Source organism: Arvicola amphibius, chromosome 8, assembly GCF_903992535.2.
Source record: "Arvicola amphibius chromosome 8, mArvAmp1.2, whole genome shotgun sequence".
Taxonomy (NCBI): domain Eukaryota; kingdom Metazoa; phylum Chordata; class Mammalia; order Rodentia; family Cricetidae; genus Arvicola; species Arvicola amphibius.
Window position 1 is genome coordinate 45,859,875 of NC_052054.1, and position 25,031 is coordinate 45,884,905.

Here is a 25,031-nt window from a genome sequence, read left to right on the forward strand (position 1 = left end):
TAGCTAAACAACGGAGTACAAACCTAAAGGTAAAATATTTGGAGCTGTGAGGTTATGAAAAGATGTGGAGAGAACACACATGCATGGAAGGCAGTAAAAGAAACCAAACTGAACAGGTCCCCCATTGTACGATTCCGCCGGCATGATGTTCCCCAAATGTAGAAGCCACGGCCATGGCTGTGCGGTTAGTTTTTGCCAACTTGACACAAACTGGAGTCAACTGGAAAGAGGGAGCCTCCTCTGAGGAATTATTTCTACCAGACTGGCCCGTGGGACATTTCTTTTTTTTCCCTTTTATTGAAAACAGTCCCGCCCCCACCCATATACTATTTTCTGATTACCCTTTCTCCTCCATCTACGCCTCCCAGCTGCCCCCCACATCCGCTCCCCTCGGTATGCACCCCTTTGCAGTCTGTCTGTCGGCATTTTCTTAGCTGCTATTTGATGTAGGTGGGCCCAGCCTGCTGTAGGCGGTGCCGTCCCTAGGCAGGTGGGTCTGGCGAGAAGCAAGCAAGCAGGACAACGAGCCAGAAGGCAGTAAGCCGTGTCCCTTGACAAGTTTTTGCTTCAGCTTCTGACTTGGTATTCCCAAATAATGAGCTGTAACCGCGAAATCAAATAAACCCTTTCTTTCCCAAGTTGGTTTGCGTCAGGGTTTTCCCAACTGTTGAGAAACAAACTGGGAAAGGCAGTGGTGAAATCAGTGGTGCCTAGGAGAGGAGGGAAGAAAGGATAAAGAGATGGAGCGCACGGTGGGTTCAGGGCAGTGCAATGCCTCCGTGTGAGACTGTAAGAGTGGGCTCACATCCTAAGACATTTTCCATCAAAGAGACAGCCCGGCAGAGAAGCCTGATGTAAGCTATGGCCTTTGGGTAATACTATGTTCCCATAGGTTCATTGATTGTAAAACAGGTGGTGCTTTGATGAGCTATTGGCAATGGGGAGTCTATGCATTTATTGGGACATATGTGAGAGGTCTTTCCAATTTTATATCAATTTCACTGGGAACCCCAAACAGCACTAGAAAATAATGCTGATTAGGAAAACAACATGAAATCTCTGTTTGATGCTAAATAACAGCTCCAACGCATCCCTAACAGCAGAGGTCCTAAGGGTAGCATGAGTTTTTTTTTTTTTTTTTTTTTTTTTTTTTTTTTTTTTTTTTTTAGCATGAGATTTTATTACAGAAGCTCATTACAGTATAAGATGCAGTCATCAGCTTGGGAAGAAACATCCTCTTTCCCACCCTGCAGGTCCGTTTGGGAAGGGTACTTTACCTCCATCTGCTGGAGATTTTAGGGAATTACTAGTTTCTTTGCTCCTGAGGTATTGACTTCAAAATGCATGGGATTTGAGAACTGGAAAAATGGAAGGGAGGAGGGGAAGGAGGAAGGAAAGGAGAGAGGGAATCTTTCCTTCTGTATCAAATGGCATTTCCAACATTTCAATATGCCTTCCATATTAGTTGAATAAAAATAGGTAACATAAATTATTGAGGCAATTTTCGCTCAATTTTTCCTAATACGGGTATCCCATTTTTCATCTAGACCAGAAGTCAACACAAGTGAACAGCATCATGTAACTGGAGTGGCCCATTCTGTCGCATTAGTGAAACCGTCCTCCTCCAAATCCTTCCCAGGGTCCTCACATGTCCCAGGAATCCAGGACTCTAACTGAGCAGTCTGTTGTGCTCTGGAATTCATAACTAGAACCAACACAGCAGTATCATTTTCCATAAGCATTCCCAGTAGCTTATGATCGATGATATATAACTTTTATTTGAAATGTGGAGTGTGAGGAGATATAACGGCATGCAAACATTTGTGAACTAGGTAATTATCTCTGTAGAAGAGCTGGAGTCACCGTCCCAAGGAAGTGGAGGACTGGGCTTGATCAAATATTTAGTGCGTAGACATTTTCTCTCAAGTTTCTTAGATGCAAAGGATGCATTCATAGTTTGAAAATACTGATTAGTAAAGATTGCAGCTAAAATGTCTCATGCTTCCTTCTGGAACACTGGGGCAAGTCCAGTCTGAATCAGAAGATTCGTATTCTGCTGGTGGATAAGAAATTAAGCATTCAAGCCAAACTGAATGTGTCTAATGCGGTGGTGGAAGGAAATGGGTGTATGGTGGGGACTGTCTGAGGCAATGCTCTCACCTGCATTAGGGCATAAACAGGGCTTCCCAGGAGATATAATGCATGGGGAAGGTCATCCGAGACTGTGGAGGGAGCCTGCACCAGAGAATAGACAGGCGAAAACCTAGCACAGTATAGTCATGCCAATAGCCCGGAATGGAGTATAACGAAGGTTTATTTATTTGGGGATACACTCATAGTAAGGGTAGCAATCTGCAGTCCTCTGGGTGTGCTGGGAACTGGAACCGAATTCAGCATCAAAGAGGGCTGTACACACTTTTTGTCTGCCTTTATAGCACGTGAGACCACACTTGAAGTGGGCTGGTATCTTAAAGGCTACTGGCTGAAGGAGTCCCCACAACACCATAGCTTGCAGACAGTGCAATGTGACCAGAGTGAAGTATAACTTTGCAGAGTCCAAAGGCAAGATAGAAGACTAGACAGGAGATATGTTGCAAACTCCGATAGACAGCGGGCCATGTAATTGTGTAAGGTGGTTTAGATGTCAGATAAAATCACATTTGCAGTGCTTGACATGTTGCACAGTGATGCTGTGTTTTACATGGTACCTGCCAGGTGAATAGATCAGAAATTGTAGCCAGCTGTATATGACGAAAACATAATTTTAGAGGCCGCAATGATGTGGTGATTAGTTTATGTCAATTCGACTCAGAGTCACCTGGTGGGAGGGAGCTTCAATCCTCGATCAGACTGGCTTTTGGACATGTCTATGGGAGCATTTTCTTCTTTTTCTTTTTTTTTCTTTTTTTCTTTTTTTGGTTTTTCGAGACAGGGTTTCTTTGCAGCTATTTTTTTTAGAGCCTGTCCTGGAACTAGCTCTTGTAGACCAGGCTGGCCTCGAACTCTCAGAGATCCGCCTGCCTCTGCCTCCCGAGTGCTGGGATTAAAGGCGTGTGCCACCACCATCCGGCTGGGAGCATTTTCTTGATTGATAATTGATGTGGGAAGGCCCAGTCCACTATGGGTGATACCTCCCTTGGGCAGGTGGTCCTGGACTGTATAAGAAAGCAGGCTGAGCAAGCCACAAGGAGCAAGCCATTAAACAGCATTCTTCCATGGCCTCTGCTCAAGCTCCTGCTTCTAGGTTCCTGTTTCCATTTCCTGCTCTGGCTTCCCTCAGTGACCAATGTCACTGACAACGTGGAAGCAGAGGTAATCCCCCTTTGCTTCCAAATTGGTTTTGGCCAGTGTTATATCACAGCAGCAGAGAAGCAGACTAACACAGAAATTGGCAGCCGGGAGTGAGATGTGTTTCTGATGCACCTGGCCATGTTTTTCTGTTTTTGGAGGGGACTGTTAGGGTATTTTGGAATTTTGGCTAGAAAAGGCTATTGAATGCTCAGCTCTCATTGTACTGTTCTGGCAGAAAGGTGTTTTAGTTGGGCAGAGGTGAGAACGAACCACAGCATACAACAAACCCACATGGGAGTCTATTGATAGAGGCATAAAGGGGGGTTCGTGACAGTCCACTCGTGTGTAAGAGAGCAAGGCGAAGGCAGAGCTTGCTTATAAAGAACGCTTTGAGAATGTGTGCATACAGAGCCTTACACATCCACGCAATGTGTGATGTACCCACATAGCACATGACGTAGTGACGTGTAGAACCCTCAGGCTAAGTATTTGCCTGACAAGAGCATGCGCAGCTGTAAGACTCTGAGGTCAGCTAGGTATTTGCCTGGGTGCTGGCAAAGCATCCTGCCAGCTGACGGGGGGCACGAGCCAGCAAAATGCCTGAATCCTAATAAGAGGTGCAGGTGATGGAGGCCTGCTTTGTGGGGTTTCAAAGGGAAGCAAAGACTCTAGCATGTGATATTCTTGAGTTAAGAATTCGTGGAACAGAAGCCTTTGCTTTTTAGGATAACAGATGCTAGTCAGCTGGTGCTGAATAGGCAACTGTGACAAACAAGAGACCAATATCACTGAGATGGAATCTAGGGGCCAGCACACAGAAACTGTTGTCCAGTGGGCACCAAGCCTTCGTTTCATGTTGCCACCAAGCTTGGCAATGTGTGACTTCCATGCAGTACTGGCATTTGGTAGCATGAGAACTGCAGGACTGAAGGGGTCACGAGCTGCTGAGGCATGGTACCGTGTAACACAGAGAGACCAGGGATGCTGCTGGCGGAGGCGCAGTCTTAGCTGCAGTGGAGATTTTAGCATATTGGAGATGCCAGGACTGGTAAAACCACCAAGGATGGCGGCAGATGTAGGATGGAGCTGGCCTGACCCTACGTGTGTGCTAAGGATAGTAGAGCCAGAGAGGCAGGGCTATTCAAACCCTTTGGAGCCAGAAGAGTCAGTCCCGGATGCTGGACACTGAGCTACAGGAGTTGATTACTGAATGGATGCGTGAGTCCCGGATGCTGGACACTGAGCTACAGGAGTTGATTACTGGATGGATGAGTGAGTGAGTCCCGGATGCTGGACCTTGATTGAGCTGTAGGAGTTGATTTACTGCTGGATATTGGGTTTTGCTTGATATAATTGTTTTTATGAGCTGGTTCTTCCTGCTAGGAGTATTTGAGTTTGGATTTTGAAGTCCAAACTGACCTAGAGCTATTTTTTATTTTAATGTTTTTATTAGCATATAGTAATTAATTGTATATAACAATGGGTTGCACTGTGGCATTTTTATACATGTGCATAACATATTTTGACCACACTCACCCATTCCTTCTCCCAGTCTTCTACTTGTGCCTTCTTCTTCCACCTGATCACCTTCTACTAGTTGATATGATTTTCTAAAAGTTTATTTATTTACTACTATTTGTGTGTGTGTGGCTGTGTGTGTGCACATGCATGCACGTGTATACACACATGTAAATACAGGTGCATGTTTGCCATGGTGGATATGTGGAGGTCAGAGAACAATTTTCGGGAGATTTTTTTCTCTTCTAGTGTGGGTTCTGGAGATCCAACTCAGGTTGTCAGGTTTGTAGCAAATACCCTTACCCAGCATGCCATCTTGCCCGACTCCCTCCCCTATTTTCTACTTTTATATCTTTTCAGTTCGTTTTGTTTTTCTTTTTTCTTTTCTTTATTTTACTTTGTTTTCTTTCTTTCTTTCTTTTTTCCCTTCTTCCTTCTTTTTTGAGACTGGATTCCTCTGTGTAGCTTTGGAGTCTGTCCTCAAATTCACTCTGTAGACCAGGCTGGCCTCTAACTCACAGAGATCTGACTGCCTCTGCCTCCCAAGTGCTGGGATTAAAGGTGTGCACCACTACTGCCCGGCTTGGTTTCTTTTTGTAACATAATAAATTTCATTAGCATTATTTACAGATGTGTGGGTCAGAATTTGTTTACAGAAGCACGTATATTTATCAGTGATCATATCACGAAAAAAATTTCTCTCTAGACCAGGCTGGCTTCAAACTTACAGAGATCAGCTTGCTTCTGCCTCCTGAGTGCTGAAATTAAAGGCGTGCGCCACCACTGCCTAAAATGTCTCTTTCTCATCAACCACTATTTGCATATAAATCCTTAAAGAGACCCTATGCGCCTCTCTCAGTTTAGTGACAGAGTGCCGACTTATCAAATTTTGTGGCGATCTCGTGCATGAGTTTAAGAGTGTAATAGCATGTCATACACAGAAGTTTGCATCAAACCCTTGACCCTCTCTGCCTCTGTCTTGTGAGTGCTAACACTGCAAGCATGTGCCACCATGCCAGCCAGCCTCAAACTTTGCTAGCATGTCTTCTAATGAGTTACTACAAGATTGCTCCTGCTCCCAGCGACACGATGGCTCCTGTTCTGCAGGAGGAAGGTGAGGCACAGGAATGTGGATATGATACCAAAAGCATTTTGTATTTATCATTTCAGATCAAAGTTTTGTATACTCTACCAACTTGTTTATAACACCTGCTATTACCATTGTTAGATAAAGCTTTTATTCTTTCTGTACATGTGTGTCTTTTTTCTTATTATTTTAGATAAAGTGTATCTATCTTTAGCTTCAGATGTGGTAGAGGCAACTATATTGAATGCCTCAAACACCAGCCTCACACTCAAATTACCTCCGGTCAAGACAAACCTCACATGGCATGGCATCACCAGCTCCACACCAACATACCTGGTCTACTATACAGAAGCTAATAGGACAAACAACCACAACAGGAAACACAGAATGCTGGTAAGCCTGGAACTGGCTGCTTTTGTTTTTATAAGATGTGCTTTCCTGATGTAGCCCTTTCAACCATGTGTTCTGACAAAGATGCCTATTTTAAAACTCTTCCAGTCAACAATTGATCAATATATATATATATATGCATACACATATTATATATATACTATATATATGCATACACATATAGTATCTAGTCTTCCTGTCTGGAAGTAAGTTAAACATGGGAATATTTACTAACACTAGATATGGGGTGTCACAGTAACTTTCTTGTTTGGTCCCCTTCTTGATTGTTCCAAGAATGATAAAGCCTTGTTCTCCTGACCTAGCTGTCCAACAAAAGAGCAAGGAGTGAGTTAGGCATAGAGAACATGACTATTATGTGTCTGTTCACAGCATTTATCTACCATAAATATACAGAATATTGTTGTCTATTTGTTCTGTGTGTTGTGACACATACTCTAGGGACACATCTGCTTGTAATTTGCATTGGTTTCCCTAGTTGCTGTGGAATAGTAGGTATGCACTAAGTCTCTCTCATTGTCCCTGTTTATCTCTGTCTCTCTGAGACATCATCTTACCATATAGTCTTAGATGACTGGACACTAGTCCCATAAACCCAAGCCCAAGGTTGACCTCGAATTTGCTGCAGAATTCCTTGCCTCTGCAGTCGTGACAGTGCAGGCACATAGCACTGTGCTTTGATCTGGCTATTGCTTGGATAAATGAATTGTCACTTCAATTGAAATGAATTGAAGTGTTCAACCAACACTTCAATACTGGTGTTGGTTATCAGAGTAATGCAATAATCTGTGTCAAATAGCTTGCTTTCTACTCACTTTATTTAACCAATTCAAAGAGGGGAAATTGATCATCAGCTTTGGGCATGAGATACTGTGTGTTATCATAAAGCACACACCCATTCTTTGGGTCATTTGGCTGGCCAGACTATGTTGTGATGCCTGGCCTTTCTGTTATTAGACTTACTCTAGTTTCCTGACTGTAAATTGATTAAGATAGTTGTAAGTCAGTGACTCCCAACCAAGACAACACAATCAGAATTGCTAAGAGCAGCACCAAAGCATCGTGTGCTCAGAACCTTCTTGGATGGTTCTAAAGCGCAGCCAGGGTTGAGAATCAGCACCCCAGGGATGTTGTTTACTCCATCAGACTTCATTTCTGACAATGTTTAACTGCCTTTCTTTGATCTTTTGCTGTGGTCACCTAAGTTTGCAAAGGTGTATTCCCACATCCCAGTGCAATGAGAACATAATGAACTACTGCCCTCTTCTGGATCTCACTGCCTGCGTGAAGTGAGTCATTTCATGTTTGCTGAGAGCTGACTGCCAGTCATTTGTCACCTATTCATGGAGGTGGCAAACATGTCAAACCTCATATAGTAAGACAGCAGTATCATGAATCAGGCATGACAACTGTTTTCAGTCATTTGTACAACATACAAGAAATAAATACTTATTTTTAAAAAAATCAATTACAGGAATCACAGGAGAATGTAGCCCGTATTGAAGGTTTGCAGCCATTTTCAACATATGTGATTCAGGTAGCTGTGAAGAATTACTATTCAGATCCTTTAGAACATTTACTTCTGGGAAAAGAGATTCAGGGAAAAACTAAAAGTGGAGGTGAGTTTATGGGCTGTTGTGGGTTTATAGTGTGGGATTCCATGATCTGTGTCATGTGCATGTCTGTATTTTTTATCTGAATACTAAGTAATGATCATCATGGGAGTGTTTAAAGTTTAACAAGAACAGCGAACTCGGGGGAAAACACATCAGTGACTTGACCCTCGCTCTAGCCCTTGACACAGCTGAGTAATGTCCAAAAAAAGCACAAAGTGACCGGGAGGTGAAGCATCAAATGCAGTTTGACCAAGAAACACATTCTTTAGTTTTACCACAGAGTGTCACTCTCTTCCCATGTATTCCTAGGTCTCTGCACATGTGGCGAGACAGGAAAACCAAGATGTAACGTGACACGCGCTCAGCATCCTGAGACTTAGGGTAATACAACTCCACGGTCTTAAAAAGAGATCGAAACTCTGCAGGGTGGAGCTCCTTCCTTTCAGCCGTGCCTGCTGATGGTCACAAAGCTTTCCCGAATTACGTAGTTCATCACTTGCTGTAGGCTTGAGCTGGCGTCAATGAGAACGATTTGGTCACCAGGCAAAAATAGACAACATCTTTTCAGGCAGCCTGCTCACTTCCCATTATGTAAGAGGCCAACTTTCCTCTGGACCTCTGTGGCTCGTTCAGCTCACATGACAGCACGGTTCCTTAACTGACTCTCACGCTCATTTCCACCAGCCGGTGCTGTTGCCATTTCCCTTAGCCTTTGCTGCTGTTTATTTCAGTGCCTGGGGCAGTTTGTCACATCAACGCAACTGTGCTGTCAGACACCAATCTCCACGTATTTTGGACAGAATCGCCTAGGCCAAACGGACCCAAAGAGTCAGTCCGCTATCAGCTGCTCATGTCGCACCTGGCTCCGATTCCTGAGACGCCTCTAAGGCAGGGTGATTTTCCAAATGCCAGGCTTGCTCTCCTTGTCATTAATCTATCTGGTGGACAACTCTATGTGTTGAAGGTATTGAGGGGTTGAGTGTCCTGGCAACTTCTAATCGCCATAGTCAAGCACATATTTCAAAGAGACTAACATTTTATTTTTAAACAAAAAGGTCCTGGCCTGCCACTCGGAGGAAATGTGGTGTATTGAGAGTCATGCTGTCACTGTTAACATGTTTGACACACCGAAGAAACCTTCTGCCTTGGTTCCAGACAACACTAGTCTGCAGTTAGACTGGAAAGCTCCGTCCAATGTTAACCTCACCAGATTTTGGTTTGAACTCCAGAAGGTAGACTTTTGATGCAAATCCTTATTTTATGATGTGCAATAGGCTGGAAAGATTTTTTTCATGAGCAGAATGTTCTCTTGTATAAATCAACAATGCTTGCCAATATTCCTTGGCTTAGATTGGCATGAGATCATTAAGTTATCCAGGTAAAGTTCTGTCCAAAACAGTGTTCAAAGTTTAATTTGCTCTTAAGGGGTGGTGAAGTGACCCAAGGGTAAAGGTGCTTATGGTCAAGACTGAGGACTTGAGTTTGATCCATGGGACCCACAAAGTAGACAGAGAGAACCTGTTCCCACGAATGGTCTGCTGGTCTCCACGCCCAAGTCTTGGTGCATGTGTACCTTCCCACCTCTCCTTCCACACTAAATAAATGTGATAAAAATGTCTTAAGAAGACTCATATGTCCCAAGAAAGCCAAGGCTACACAGAGGAACCCTGTCAAAACACTCCCCCCCCAAAAAAAAATTCACCTAGAGTTTTGAGAGATAGTTAAGAGATCAGCTAAGAGCACTGGCTGCTATTTCAGAGGGCCAGAGTTCAACTTCTCAGTACCCGCATAGTGACTCACAACTGTCCAGGAGATCTGACCCCCTCTTCTGACATCCAAAGAGAATCAGGCACACACATGACCAACAAACATAGATCTGGCAAAGTATCCATACACATAGAAGTACAAGAACCTATGTAAAACTATGTAAGTTATCTTACTAATTTCATATTAAGTATCAAATAAAATATTAGTTATTAATGAAGTTAACTTGGTTTATATGTTTTCAGGTTTAGAAATCCACAATTTAGGGTTTTCTGTGAACAATATAATAAATGGATGAACGAAAGCCGAAGCCTTGTTTAGACGTGTCCTTATATCATTTAAGTAGAGTGCAGCAACAGAAGAGAAATAACATATAAAGCAAACTCGTTTGCTGATAATTCATAAAGTTTAAATGTTTATTTTACTCAAAATTCTTCATGCTTTGCTAAATCAGTACCCAAACTTACTTCTAAGATGTCAGTTAATTGGACACCATTAAGGAGGGTCATACTGACTTTCACACTGTTGCACCAAGAACAGGGAGTTCTTTGTGATTGCTAGTTGCCGTTCTTACTGCTCTCTATTGGTGTGCATGCCTACATATATGTAGGCTTACGTGGACCCTTTAGTGAAGACTGGTTAGAAATATCTTGTTTGAAGGTTGCTTAAAGCAAATTAGAACTGTCACAATCTCATTGTCTCTTGAAAAGTGAAATTGTCCCCATTTATTCTTAAAAATAAATTTACAATGTATTCTTTGACACTTTAATATAAAATTTTGTGTATTTTGATCACATTCCCCTCCTGTTCCTCTCCCTTATCCCCCATTCCTCTCCTGACATATTTCCCACCCTTTTGTGTCTGTTTTAATAACCCATTGTGCTTCCCCATATGTGCTGAAATGTTGACAGAATTATCTTGTTCTCACTCATCCCCTCTACTGACCTTCCCCCGTGACCTTCTTTTGTCTCCCTCACCTCCCAACAGGAACCCCTTCTACCTATATGGCACATGCATTCTATTATTTCTTTAAAGTTCCTCCCTCCCATCTCATGGTCTCTTTCTCTTCATAGGTTTTAAAATTTTACCATATAAGATATACTTTTGTGATTTTTGTATTTTTTGGATAAGACAGAAAATGGAGCAACAAGTATTGAGTTGGTCAAATGAAAGATTATAATTTAAAGCTTTTTTTTTAAAAAAACATTGAATCTGTTTTAATGATTTGTTATCTATTTAAAATGGTGACATCTCAGCAATAAGGCAGAATTGGAGACATTGGAGGATGGTTTGCTTTTCGACTTACTTAAATAAACTTAATGCAGTTTATGTAAAGTCAAGGGGAAAGGATGGTAGTGTTGCTTCCCAGACTGGGGAAGATGTGAGGGGTAATAATGAGCTGGCATCTTCCTTTCTGGATGAGGAGACAGAGACTGGGATAGACACTATTGTGAGTCAGATGCCACTAGTTGGGCACAGATGAACCCCAGGGCTGACACATCTCTAGAACAGTCCCACTTGGGTGTTCTCCATGGAAGGAACATGAGTCATTAAGTCATCCCATTCCTCAGAGTCCAGAGAGGGCAGCAGACAGGGCCCTCCTGGTCCAGTCCTCCTGACTTCCAGGAGGTGCTTTCATTGTAGACTTCCTCTGTTCCCGGACTCTTCCAGTACAGGTTCCTCATAGGCCACTTAGAAAGCCATGAAACTACTGGGTGTGTGATAATACACTCTTTTAATTCTAGCATGTGGGAGGAGGCAGGATGCTGAGTCTGAGGCCATCCAGGGCTCTCCACAGTAAGAGCCCACTTTTTGAAAAGTGCACCATGAAGCTGAAAGAGGTTCTGCATTTGTGACCACCTGTAGGACAGGCACACGGGCAGAATGGAGGGCTCTGGCTCTGGATGGTGGATAGATGACCTTCACCTGGAAGCTCCATCTCTTTTGAGTGACTCAGACTTGTCTCTTAATGACAAGATTATTGACAATGACCCCATAAATCCACATTGAGACACTTGGAGGATGAACAGTGAGGGGAGATAAATTAGAAGATGTTCCTTCTAATTAATTCCTTCTAATTAATTCTTTATAAATGAAAAACATCATGGTAAAATTTGTTGTTCTGACACAATTTCCTTCCCTGTAAAATAAGGAAACCAGAACATAAGCTAAGGATTTCTTTATTATTTGTTTGTTTTGAGACAAGGTCTTTCTTATATAGCCCAAACTGCTCTTGAATTCTTTATATAGCTGAAGATAACCCTTGACCTTGAACTTCTGATTCTTCTGTCTCACCTTCTCAATGCTAAGATTAAGGTGTGCACCACCATGCCTGGATAATTATTCTGATGATCAAACCCACGGCTTTGAATATAATAGGTAGATACTTCACCAACTTAGGTACATCCCCAGCCCTCAAGCTAATTTTTAAATTTATGTCTCAAATTACGTAAACTTTTAAAAATATCTTAAAATTGTATAGAAACAGAACATATTCAATTTAAAATCAAGGGAAAATAATTTTACTTTGGCTTGTTTTCGTCGAAACCCATCAAACTGTATTCTTCCCCTTAATTTTTGTTCTCTACTGGAACTATGTATTTCTGAAGTTCGGATCTGTAAAATACTATAGGCTAGTCACTCTCCTAAACTGTGCAAATAACTAGACACTCTCTCTGGGGTAGCCTGCTCCCCCGTGCTTGCTAACTTCTGGCAAGTGGAAGGTTCCAACTCCCTGTGATTTTTCTGGGATAGCCCACTGTAGCTGCCAAGTTGGTGGCCTGCCCAGAACATTCACTCCTGCTGCAAGGCCAATCTGCTGCCAGTTTTCCAGAAAGTCCTCTTGGTAAACATCTCTACTGCATCTTAGGAGCTCTGCTGATTTCTAGATGCCTAGAATGTGTGGTTCCCCTAGTCCAGTCACTAAAGGTGAATTATATACCATATCATTAAGAAGGCAGGGCTTGACTGGCTAAAGTTTATAGTATAGTTGGGAATAATCTCTCTCTCCCTCCCTCCTTTCTTCTCTCTTTTTCTCTCTCTCCTCTCTCTCTTTTACACACACACACACACACACATTCAGTCTGAATACATAATTCATATTGAATCATCTGTTTAATTAAGCCATTCCATTATGTCTCAGTGGAATTGACATAGTCAGGAGTTTAGTACCGCATTGCCTTGAATAGCATGTCAACTTCTTACTGTTTCCATTCCTTCTGTCTTTCCCTCCCCCTCCCCCCTTTTTTGTAACATGGTGGTCTGCCTCCTGAAACGGCAATAGAAGGTAATCCTAACTTAATAGAAACGAATGTAAAGTGCCTATCTGACGACATGATACGACCTCATGAGGGCTGAATGAAAAAGGAGATGCAGAGGAAAGTTTATTTATGGAAACTGACCTTCTTAGGAAATGCTACCAAGGAAAAGACACTATGAACTCTTGACAAAATGCCACATCCTTTGTCTTTCCTATTTGTACAAAAAAACCCCTGCCATTTTGAAGTAATGATTTTAAGGACCTAAATAGAAAGGATTTTTAAAAAGTAATTCCACGGGTAAAAAGCTTCACCTAGCTGAACTTACAGAGCATCAGATGTGGAAAGTGTGATGGAAGCAAGATCTCCCGTATTTAACGCCCGTCATCGCTGCAGAGGATCTATCTGTGCATGGTGGGTGAGAGTTTCCCTTCTCGGAGGACTGAGGGTTCCCAGTAATGCGTGTAGAGCGTGGCTGGCACATATCTGAAGATGGCATTAGAGGAAAATTCCAAATGGTTTTGGTTTGTTTGTAGATTTCAACTAAGAATCAAAACACATGAGAGTATGATCTTAAAATGAGCAACTTCCTGGAATGAAGGCAATCACCCTTGCTCCTATCCTCTGGCTTCCGTTCTTAGCCTTCCTGCCTTAGCATTAGTGCGTGCATTTAGGGAGAGCAGTGTGCTTCAGCTCTGACTCCTCCCCGTTGCAGTCAGGGGTGCACCACCTTGCACTTATGCTAAAACAGGTTGCTCATCCAATTACAACCTGACATAAGCAGCAATGGCGCCATGCATTTTGAGGGTACTGTTTGGAGTTAAACACCATAAAGAAGTTCTTACTGTTAACATAAATAAATTTAAGTTTCAATCAAGTACTGTGTCCACAATTTTCTGAAAAGAATAAAAATCTTTGCTATATTTCTGTTTCTAGTGGAAATACAATGAGTTTTTCCATGTTGAAGCATCATGCAACCCAGGTCCAGTCTATGTCTGTAATATCGCGGGCCTACAGCCCTATACTCCTTATAACATCCGAGTCGTGGTGGTCTATATGACAGGAGAAAATAGCTCCTCGAGTCCAGAGAGCTTCAAGACAAAAGGTGGGTATCAGCATCCTCCTCAAGAAGCGCAGACATCTCTACTCCTTACACATCTCCAAATTCCACCAGTCCAAGGCTAGAAGCATACATGCTTTCTTAAAAAAATAATTGTATCTACTTTTAATTTATGTATGTTAGTGTTTTGTCTGAGTGTATATATATATACACTGCCTGTGTACATGGTACAGTTAACAAGTAACAAAGTTTGACAGATGAGGGTGCTGAATCTCCTGGATCTGCAACTGGAGTTACACATGATTATGAGTCACCATGTGGGTGCTGGAAACAGAACCCAGGTCCTCTGCATGACTACCAAGTATTCTTAGTCTCTGGGCCATCTCAGATGGTCTCCTGACAGGGTCATTACTATGTCTGTGTAATGTGTAAGTGACTGAATGGAAGAGTCAGGAGTGGTTACAGGAAGGACCAAGAACATCCTGTTTTTTGTTGTTGTTGTTTTGGTTTTGCAAGATAGGGTGTCTGTGGCTTTGAAGCCTGTCCTGGAACTAGCTCGTGTAGACCAGGCTGGCCTTGAACTCACAGAGATCCTAAGAACTATATGAAATGGGGTAGCTGAATGCTCAAGAAACAGTCACAAAATAACTTCTATAGTTCAAATGCTAATATGAAAAAAAGCAAAACTGAACCCTACACATCTTTTCAGTTAGGATTTTGAATACCATAACTCCAGATTGACTCCTGCAAGGGTCGAAGGCAAAATGCTCCAAAACTGTGATGGTTTTTTAATTTGTAATTATTGATTATTTTGTATCAAGATGAGATCCATGATGGATCTTCCCACTAATTAGCTAACGTATCACTAATGAAAGCTTCAGATACTCACTGAAAAAATCTTCAGGGCTGGGGAGACAGCTCTAGCAAGTAGAGTTCTTGCTATGTGAGTCCGAGGGCCTAAGTTCAGTTCCCAGAGCCCACACCAAAGATCTGGACATGGCAGAGCATTTGTCACCCAGTGCTATGCGGGTAGAGACAGGTGGATCTCCAGGGCCTAGCCCAGTGGGTGAGCACCAGATCACTGAAAGACCCTCTTACAAAAGCAGTGTGGGTGAAGCCTGTAAACCAAAACTTGAGGTTGATCTCTGCCACCCACATACATAAACATGTGTATACACACACACAAACACACACACAAACACACACAAACATACACACAGAAACAAACACACACACAAACACACACAAAATCACACACACAAACACACACACACACAAACATACACAAACACACACACACAAACACATACACACAGACTTTGCATCTGAATATTTCTTTAAAACATTTTTCAGTGTATTCTAGAGAAAGAGAGTCAATGCCAAATATCTTATATTTCTGTCATGTCAGTTAATTCTCTTTTTATCCCCATCAAGCTGGAGTCCCAAGCAAACCAGGCATTCCTAAATTACTAGAAGGGAGTAAAAATTCAATCCAGTGGGAAAAAGCTGAAGATAATGGCAGTAGACTGATGTACCATATCCTTGAGATCAGGTACGTATCCAATGATGCTTTGCGTACCACAAAGAGATAAGCAGTTAGTTACAAGCTGGTCAAAAGGGATAATTTTGTCGAAGTACATTTATATTTCAAATTAAATCTTTAAGGACTTTTCTGTGTTCCACTATATACTTTGCTCAATTCTTAGCATCGGTTTTGACCTTGTAATGATGAAACACACCACATTGTTCTCAGAAATCTGCCACTGCTCATTCAAACTTCGCAGAAACAGCTCCATCATAGTTCATGCCACCGATATTTACTTACTATTCACTCTGCTTAAAAAGCTGAGCCAATGTTTTGTGTCAGATGACAAATACCTGTAAACTTTTGATGTATATTTATATAATCTATCTATATATCATATAATATATCTAAATTTTATATATACAATAACTTATAATATAATATATATACAAAGTTAAATGCTCTCATGTGAGAACTGGCAAAAAGCTATATATTGTTTTCAGAATCAGAGTCTAAAGAAAGGGCTGGAATCATCATTCCATGTCAATAGGTATGTGGGCTTCTCTATCTCTCTGAGGTTAGCAGTTTGAATGTGTTTCCAGAGGCTGAGAAAGTGCTGTCAACTAAAACCAGCCAGTTTGAGGAGCTCAGTGAGGGAACTGGTCCAAAAGGACCGACTCCATGCCAGCTCGAGAGGAGAGTTCCAAATACCCAAGACACTCCCCTCACGGGACTATGAAGCCATCTTTTAAGAGGCTCCAAGGACAAAAGTCACATCCATAATTATAGTCCTGGCAACTTGAGCTTTAGGTCTATTTTTGCTTCGTCTCATTCTGGCATCCCCAGAACCTCAGAAAATTTCCTGCTCACATTAGAAAATTCTCTTGGCTTTGTTTTCAGTCGAAACCTTCAGGAAATAACTTTGTCACTGTTTCTCATGTGCACGTAGTAAAATATGTCCTTAGTGGAAGTATCTGGTGGCCTGTGACTATAACCGTGCAGAACATTCAGGCCATAGCATTCTTTTTGCTAGGACCCCTTAGTGTGTTCCTCTGGGGAAGACCTTAAGTGTTTAAACGGCATCCCCTTGCTCTGGATCTCAACTAATGGCACTAACGTATTTTCACTATAGGATAGGAGAAGTATTATCTCTCCTATTCGAAGTCAACTCTTCGGAAAGTTGGACTAGTTAGTCTAATTAGTTAGTATCATTCTAGTTAAGCTCTATTTTATATCCCCACCCATACCTAGTATTGGAGACTGAACCTAGAACACACTAATGAAGAACTCTACCACTGAGTCACATGACAAGTTACCTTTAACTTCTTGAGATCAGAGTCTCACTAAGTTGTCTAGACTGGCCTTGAACTTGCTCTACAGCCTGGTTATAATGTGAGCTTGTGATCATCTTTTGTCAGCTGTTAGAGTAGTGGGGAAATTACACCAATCTGATAATTTAAGCCACAGAAATTTCCTCTTACAGTTCAGCTGACTAGAAATCTGACATCAGGTTGGGCAGTGGTAGTGCACACCTTTAATTCTAGCACTGGGAAAACAAAGGCAGACAAATCTCTGAGTTTGAGGTGAACCTGGTCTATAGAGTGAGTTCCAGGACAGCCAGAGCTACATAGAGAAACCCTGTCTTGAAAACAAAACAACAAAACACACATAGAAGATGTCCGACATAAGGGTGTAAGGAGGACCACACTCCCTTCTGACTTTCTAGAGAAGACTCCTTTCCCACCTTGACCCAGCTTCTTGTACTGGGCCTGATCTCCTTGGTGTTGTTTGACTTGTATATGTATCTCACTCCAGCATCACATACTCTATTTTATGTACCTGGGCTCACCCTTCCTTTTTCTAAAAGGGTACTAGACATTGAACTATGACATACCTTCACTTAGCATGTTTTCATCTTAAAGTGACATGTGCCATGACCTTATTTCTAGTCAAGGTCATGTGCATAGGTTGACTGGGTATAGATTTCAAGAGTAGGGGGATGTTACTAATTCCCGTTACTAACTGTATTTAGATCCTCACTGGTTTACTTTTTCTGAAACGGTTTTCTTACCTTTGGAATGGGAATATTGATGTCTGTCTGTTTTTTTTTGGGGGGGGGGCTGTTGCGAAGACTCAGTGAGACCAAAGACACAGCGAACTCCACTGTGTTGCATTCTAAATAGAAGGTGTTCAACTTAGGTCAATGTTTCCATTGCCTTTGTCCTCCAGTAGCTGTGGAGAGTCATTTCACTCCTTCCTAGAGGATTTTATGGCCTACAATCAAAACTATTTTTATTAAACAGTGAATGAAATTGCCATAACTTATCCTGAGGCTTCACAAAATATAAAAGCATAATGGCACAATGACTTGATCAGGGTGGCCTTTAAGATACCTTGCTTCTCAGAACAGTTGTGACTAATACTGCTACCCCATGGCTCTTATTGTTGTTTCTCATTCCCTGGTCTCCTGCAACTCAGGCCTTGTTCCCTACCTGTTTCTCAAGGGCAGCTGTAAAAGAAGACTGCATTTTCATTTCTGGGCCACCCAGACCCAAATAATCACACAGAAACTATATAAAATACAACACTCTTTGGTTGATGGCTCAGGCATATTCCTTGCTAGCTCTTACATCTTAAATTAACCCATTTCTATTAACTTGTGTATTGCCATAAGACTGTGGCTTACTGGTAGAGTCTGGAGTCTTTCTCCTTTGGCAGTTACATGGTGTCTCCTTGGCTCTGCCTTCTTTCTCCGTGCATTCAGTTTAGTTTTCCTGCCTACCTACATTATGCCTGGCCATAGGCCAAAGCAGCTTCTTTATTAACCATTGGTAATACAACACATTTACACCATCCAGAGGGGAATCCCACATCAGGCAACTGTTCAGTTACTGGGAGCATAGCTAGCTTCTACTCTGTATCCCTAATACTGGTGTGACCTGAGAAGTTTTAGACCTAGTGTTCTTCCTTGACAGAGAGGACACAATTGGAAGACCCTGAATTTGCCTTTGGTCAATGATGTTATTAAAAACTATTCTAGTTTCATCTTTATGAACTCAGCTATTGTTTTATATGAAGATCAACGTGGGCTGACTTTGAGGAGAGTATAGGCCAATGTAAAAGGAAATAATGAATCTTAGAATCTCATATATATTGATAACTTTGGTGGCTGAACTATGTTTAGAATCAACTTATTGAAGTATGATAATATTATCCTTTCAATTTTAAATTCTGTATTTTATCCACATATAGCATAAGTCAATTATAAGTGATTCAGGAGACTTAAAAATTTAAAAATATAAGCCAAGTATGGTATTTATGTCTGTAATCCAAAAGTGTAGGAACAAAAGGTCTGGAAGATCATATGTTCAAGACCATTCTAGCTGCATCAGTATTTCTGTTTCAAAAACCCAGCCAACCAACCGACCAAACAAAAAGACAAGGAGCTGGCTCAGTGTGTAAGAATACTTACTCTGCAATCATGAGGACCTGAGTGTTAATCCCCAGAACCCATATAAAAGGCTAGGTGTGACTGTGTACATGCCTTTAATAGAAACACTATGACAGGTGGAAACAGGAAGATTTCTGGGGCTTTCTGGCTACCATTGTGCCTCTGGGTTTAGTGAGAGACCCTGTTGCAAAGGAGCAAGGCAGAGAGTGATAAAGCAGGATGCCCAATGTTTTCCTCTCGCCTTTACCACACATGGAAAGCTGTGCACACACATGTACATATGCACCACACATACATGCAGGAGCAAAAAGATCAAAAAAGAAAAAGAAAAGGAAAAAAGCACAAACTTTCTAGCTAAAGAAAGGTGAAGAAGTAATTATGTGTTTGAAGTTCAGCAGTTTCCTGCATTTTAAACAGCAGCAACAGGACCATCGGCTTTCTCTTTGCTGTTGATTCTTCCTTATTCTTCTGATGGACTGAGTTTGTTTGCTTGTGAATTGCCAAGACTTTGATAAATGTGTTCTCTTCTGCAGCAAATCAAACAACAGAAATAAGGCCAAGGGTCAAGTGCGTGCTAAGTGGTGAGAGACTAGAAAGAACAGCATGTTGTCCTGTGTGCTGTAGATGACTGTTAATCTACCGATTTCTTTTGCAGAAAGGGCACTTCAAGTGATTCCCAGAACCAGAGTTTACGGTGGAAGATGGTGTTTAATGGCTCCTGCAGTAGCATCTGCACGTGGAAGTCCACAAATCTGAGTGGACCATTTCAGTTCCGAGCAGTGGCTGTAAATAATATTGGGTTTGGAGACTACAGTGGAGTCAGTGAGGATATTATGTTAGTGGAAGGTATAGTAACATACCTGTCTATGTACTTGTTTGTTACATAAACAATTAGTGGTAAAGATTGATATAGTCTTAATATTAGCCACAGATATAGTTGCTGAATAGCTATTCATACAGACTATTGAAGGGTTCAGCTTATCTGGTGCATTCTTAAAGCATCGTTCTTATCTTGTTACTTTGCTTCTCTGTAAATAAGCAGTCACTCTGAATGTCTATGATCCCAATTCCATTCTCTTTCATAGACTTCCAAGACTGTCCGCAATCTGGCCTTTAACCTATTCAATCATCATATTTGCTCCCTAGTGCTCTCTTACATAAGGGGCTTAGAACTACTCTGTCTTCCTTCTTATCTAGCTGTTCACTGTGTATCCTACTTTAGGCTATGCATTATCTTCCTAAACACCCAGTGTTCCAGTTTGCTTCCTATTGCCATGACAAAACACTGATCAGAATTATCATGAGGATGACAGGGTTTATTTGACTTACAGGTCATAGCCCACTGTCAAGGAAAGCCAAGTAAAGCAGGAACTCAAGATGGGAACCCAGAGGTAAAACCTGAAGCAGAAATCACAGCTTGCTGCCTGACTTTTTGGCTCAAATCCACATGGCTATCTTTCTCCTGGGCCAAGTTGCCTGGGGTTGGTACCACAGTGGGCTGGGCCATTCTGTATTAACTGGAAATCAAAAGATGTCCCCACAGATATATCCATAGGTATTTGATAGAGGCAATTATTCAACTGTGGGTTTCTTTTCCCAGGTATGCCAAGTGGACAGCAAAACTAATCAGGATTTATATGCCAGAAACTTCAGTGACACATTTGATTTGCCCCATTATAAAGTCAACAACATCAATTGATTTTGAAGAGAAACATATCAATTTCCAGTATTAAAAATTACATTTATTTCTTTGTATATATGTATGCATAGGCATTTTCCTGCCATATTAATGTGTGCATAGGTAGAGAATAACTTTTAAAAGTTGGTTCTCTCCTGCTACATGGGCCACGGGGATCAAACTCAAATTGCCAGGCTTGGTGGCAAACACCTTTACCCAAGGAGCCATCTTGCTGGCACATCATCTTAATTTCTTACTGATTTGTTTCCACTTGTTATTCCATATTGGCGTTCTTAATTTAAGGTGTCTTTTCTTGTCTGAGCTCTCAGCTCTACCACATCCTTGACAATTTAGCTGAAGACAAGCTTGAGGCTCTGCCCATCATTGAATAATGTGAAATGGCTCCATCTACTGATTTTAGTGTGGTGTGTGGAGCCTCCTGGGACCTGCCCCTGAGGGGTTCATTTTCCTAGCATTTGTCCCCGTGATACAGCCTTTGTAATTAGATCTTTGACCTGTAGTTCCTTCAGCCTAAAAGACTAGCCTGCGCTATCTCCCATGCATCCCTTATCTAGGATTTCCTTTTGCCATTGGTATTGTTTAAATAATTTTTTTTAGCACATTGCATCTTAGTCTTTATTCCTATACAATATCACTAGGACCTGTATGTATTTGCTTTCTTACTGCATTTGTTTTAAGTGTTACTTTTCATACATGAACTGTAGTAATTATAGTAGGTCTGATTCTCAATATATATCATATATATAGGAAGTAGCACCTTGATTTATATTCTTCAACAAAACAAATTTTAATTATGTGGTCTGTTCTCATTTGGCTGCTGGGAGTTTTCTTTTGCTCTTCGTGTGTGTGTGTGTGTGTGTGTGTGTGTGTGTGGTGTGGTGTGTGTGTGTGTGTGTGTGTGCACTTGACAATCAAACTCTGGACTTTGCAAGTGTAAAGTAAGTACTCTGTGACTGAATTACATCTTCAGGAATGACAGGAAATTTAATCTTACTCATCTCTGTCATTTCTAGATTCTTACTAGTGTATGTTAATTATAAATACTAATGGGCTTCACTGTGATATTTTCACACAAATAAATAATGTATCTTGATCATAGTCACTCCATCACCCTCGCTCATCCCCTTCCAACCACCAGCCTTTCATTTTCAGTCCTAATTTAAATGAACCCATTGTCATGTAGAATTGCTGTACAGTAGGCAAAATGAGTTATTTGTATTTTATACCTGCATTTCACATAAAACATCAATCATTCTCGGTCATCAGGATGGCACTTGCTGCCAAGTCTGTAACCTGAGTTTATTCCCTGGCATTCCCATGGTAGTAGAAGAAAACCATTTCCCACAAACTGTTCCTGACTTCCAAATTTGTGCCCTTGCAGGCAAATACATGCACATATACATATAGGCAACACACACAAATAAATGCATAAGAAAAACTGCAATCAAAAGTACCCAGGAGAGCTGGCTAAGCAGTTTAGTGCATTCACTCGTGCAGAGGACCTGGATTTGATTCCCAGCACCCACATGGTGGCTCACAGCTCTCTGTAACTCCTGATTCCCCAGGAATTTGATGTTGTCTTCTGACCTCCACAGAAACTTTACACACGTGGTGCACAGATGTGCATGAGGACAAACCACTCATACACATAAAATTAAAAGACAAACTGCCATTGTTCTTATTTATCGTATCAGTTAGTGCCTGCCAAGATAGTTCCTGACAAGAGTCAAGTTGTAAATGGTGTAGGATTTGCAGCTTCTGTCTGCTCTCTGTAGCTACCTCCTCTTCTTTGTCCTCCTCTTCCTCTTCTTTTTACTCCCTCTCTTTTCTTTTTTCTAAAATATCTTAAAAATGTAAAAATTATTCTTAGCTCATGGGAAGTTTTAAAAAGCTGCATCCAGGTTTGCCTCACAGACTGGGGTTTGCCAAGCTGTGGTCTGTATATTTGTTTCCTCTGTGGACAGCGTATCAAAGATATTCTGCCATACTTTCTTGTTGATATTCCTTAGATTAATGTCTGTGGAGTTAAATGGGTGTGGACATATAATGGAAAATAATACATCTCTTATTTGTTTAACATATGAAGATAAAGACTCCTTTGTCCCGAATTCCTTATAAAGAAGCACACGTATTTTCTTAGTCTTAAAATAGATTAAGTGGGTTGCTTCAGCGAGATGATGGCAAAATAACAAAAGGAAGAGTAACTTTCTTCTGGGTACATGATCTCCACCTCGTTGACATAACTGCCAACTGCTAAACCACTGGCTGGCAAAATCCTCAGAGGAGCTGGCTCCTGCTCACCAGTGCATTCATGCTTGGGAAGAAGTGGAATCCTTTAGCTTTTTCTGTGTGAATTAATTTCTTTTCCCATTTATATCCTTAGATGGTTTTTGGATAACAGAAACAAGCTTTATACTTACTGCCCTAGTTGGTATACTTCTGGTCACTACAGTCCCACTGACCTTTGGTGAGTATTCTAGACTTTACAAGCAGGTATTAAATTGTTTATTAGATCTTGCTGACTGATTTATTTTTCAGTTTATCTCATTTCCTATGTGAAACACAAGCTGATTACATAAGTTAATAAAGTTCACAGCATTTCCCTTGGCTGTCTTTTCACGGTTACTCACTCCTATGAGTTTTTTTTTTTAACCAAGGGATGCATTTGTATTCTTTCACGTAAAGGTTTATTTTGGCTCATAGTTCTGAAGGTGTTGGTTCATGAGCAAGTGGTGTGTTGTTCTGGGTGTGTGGCAGCCCTTCATGGCAGGGGTGTGATGTAGGAATGACCTCATCTCATAGTTAGGAAATGAAGAGAAAGAGAAAGGAGCTGCGGTCCCACATCACCTTCAAGAACATGTCCCCAGTGGCAAGACTTCCCATTAGGCCCTAACCTCTGTGTTCCAAGGACTTCAAGCTGAAGAGGAAGGCTGTAACAATGCACCTTTGAAGAATATTCTGGGTACAGACCACGGCATGGGTTAGCTATCTCATGGCAAATACTTCAGTGTGTACATTTGATAGAATTCTTGAGACGCAACTGTTTGTGAAGACACTCTGATTTAGCTTTCTGTAAAATAGCACATGGTTCTGATTAGCTATTGCAAGTGTTCTGTGGCTTGTAGGCTAGAATATAAATAAAAGAGAAACAGCCAAAAATACAAAAACAGCACAGGATTAATGGGAGTCCAGTGACAGTCACTGGTTGGAATAGCTTTGGCCCTCCGGCAGACAGCTCAGTTTGGAATGAACGGGGCCTCTTAAGGAGACCCATTTCTGGTCTGTGAGACTCACTCTTGCTTTCTGACAACTGACAGGCTTACTCAAAATCCCTGCTCATTTACTAAGGACCCCCAAAGCAGCAGGATTACATCAGATAGCTGTTTCCATTATTTATTTTATGTTAATATGATATTTCTTAAAGATCTACCACTTTTTAATGTTCATTTTAATTATGGTTAAAAATACAGAAAACACAAAATATATGGTAAGAAGGTGGGCTCAGAGGGTTATCACCATGATCATACACTCTGGCATGTACCTGTTCTGTAATACATGCTAACATCACATTTGTTCGGTTCTCCACATATCTTGGTTTGGGTAAGAGGATGTCTGAGTTTTCCATCTACCGCTGATAGCAAGAGCATCCCCCCACCACCCAGGATGGTAAGAAGAGCATGATACCAGAAAAGAAATCCCAGCACATATTCAGAAAGCTGCGACTTACTGTGTTGATAAAGTAAGAGAAAGTGACAAGGTTGCATTCTCTCTGGGGAAATAAAGCTATGATTTAATTCAGTTTTCCCAAGCACTATTCTTTCTCCAGAGTAACTGAAGGTAAAAGGTCTCAGACAACATTTTGAACTTGAACTGAGGCTTCACTTTAAAAGATCCCATCCAGATAACACGTGCGACGCCTCTAGCTAAGTGGGGAAGTTAGACATTTCAGCAGAGCCTGCCCAGGTTTTAACCTGTGGTTCCAGGGAGTCTGCCTATGGCGCAGCTGATGTTTGTGCCGCTAAGCCAGTCCCTCCAGAGTTACTCGTCTGACTGTGGTATATTCGGCAGTTGGCATATTGGCTTGACTTTCTGTCTGCTTCCTGCTGGCGGGCGTGTAACATGAGGAACTCTTCATCTCTCCTTTGCCTGCCTACTTTCTCCATCACCACTACTTGAACCCATGACACTAGTGGATGAACATGAGAACATTTCAATGTTTTGTGTGCTTTTGAGACATCCTGTGGATATCTGGCGTTCTCAGGACTTAAAGGTCTTTATTGTACTTGGAATTTGTCATCTGGGGGGGAGTAGCTAAGCTAATTTAGTTTTTGCTTCTCTTAGTAGTGCATGTGGTT

At 41.5% G+C, this 25,031-nt stretch overlaps 1 protein-coding gene across 7 annotated transcripts in view; it reads left to right on the forward strand.

The window, feature by feature from the left end:
- The window catches only part of LOC119820744 (proto-oncogene tyrosine-protein kinase ROS), a 98,741-nt gene that overhangs the window by 41,849 nt on the left and 31,861 nt on the right, over positions 1-25,031 (forward strand). For 6 of the 7 annotated variants that reach the window (XR_005286530.1, XR_005286531.1, XM_038339301.1 and 3 more), the window contains exons 21-28: positions 6,090-6,289; positions 7,779-7,923; positions 8,652-8,884; positions 8,976-9,152; positions 13,878-14,046; positions 15,436-15,553; positions 19,633-19,823; positions 23,060-23,143. Coding sequence is in view for 5 of the 7 variants with exons in the window: in XM_038339301.1 (XP_038195229.1) it covers positions 6,090-6,289; positions 7,779-7,923; positions 8,652-8,884; positions 8,976-9,152; positions 13,878-14,046; positions 15,436-15,553; positions 19,633-19,823; positions 23,060-23,143 (1,317 nt within the window). In the remaining 2 variants the exon portion in view is untranslated. The remainder of the gene's footprint in view (positions 1-6,089; positions 6,290-7,778; positions 7,924-8,651; positions 8,885-8,975; positions 9,153-13,877; positions 14,047-15,435; positions 15,554-19,632; positions 19,824-23,059; positions 23,144-25,031) is intronic. The other variant, XM_038339304.2, reaches the window with a different exon arrangement.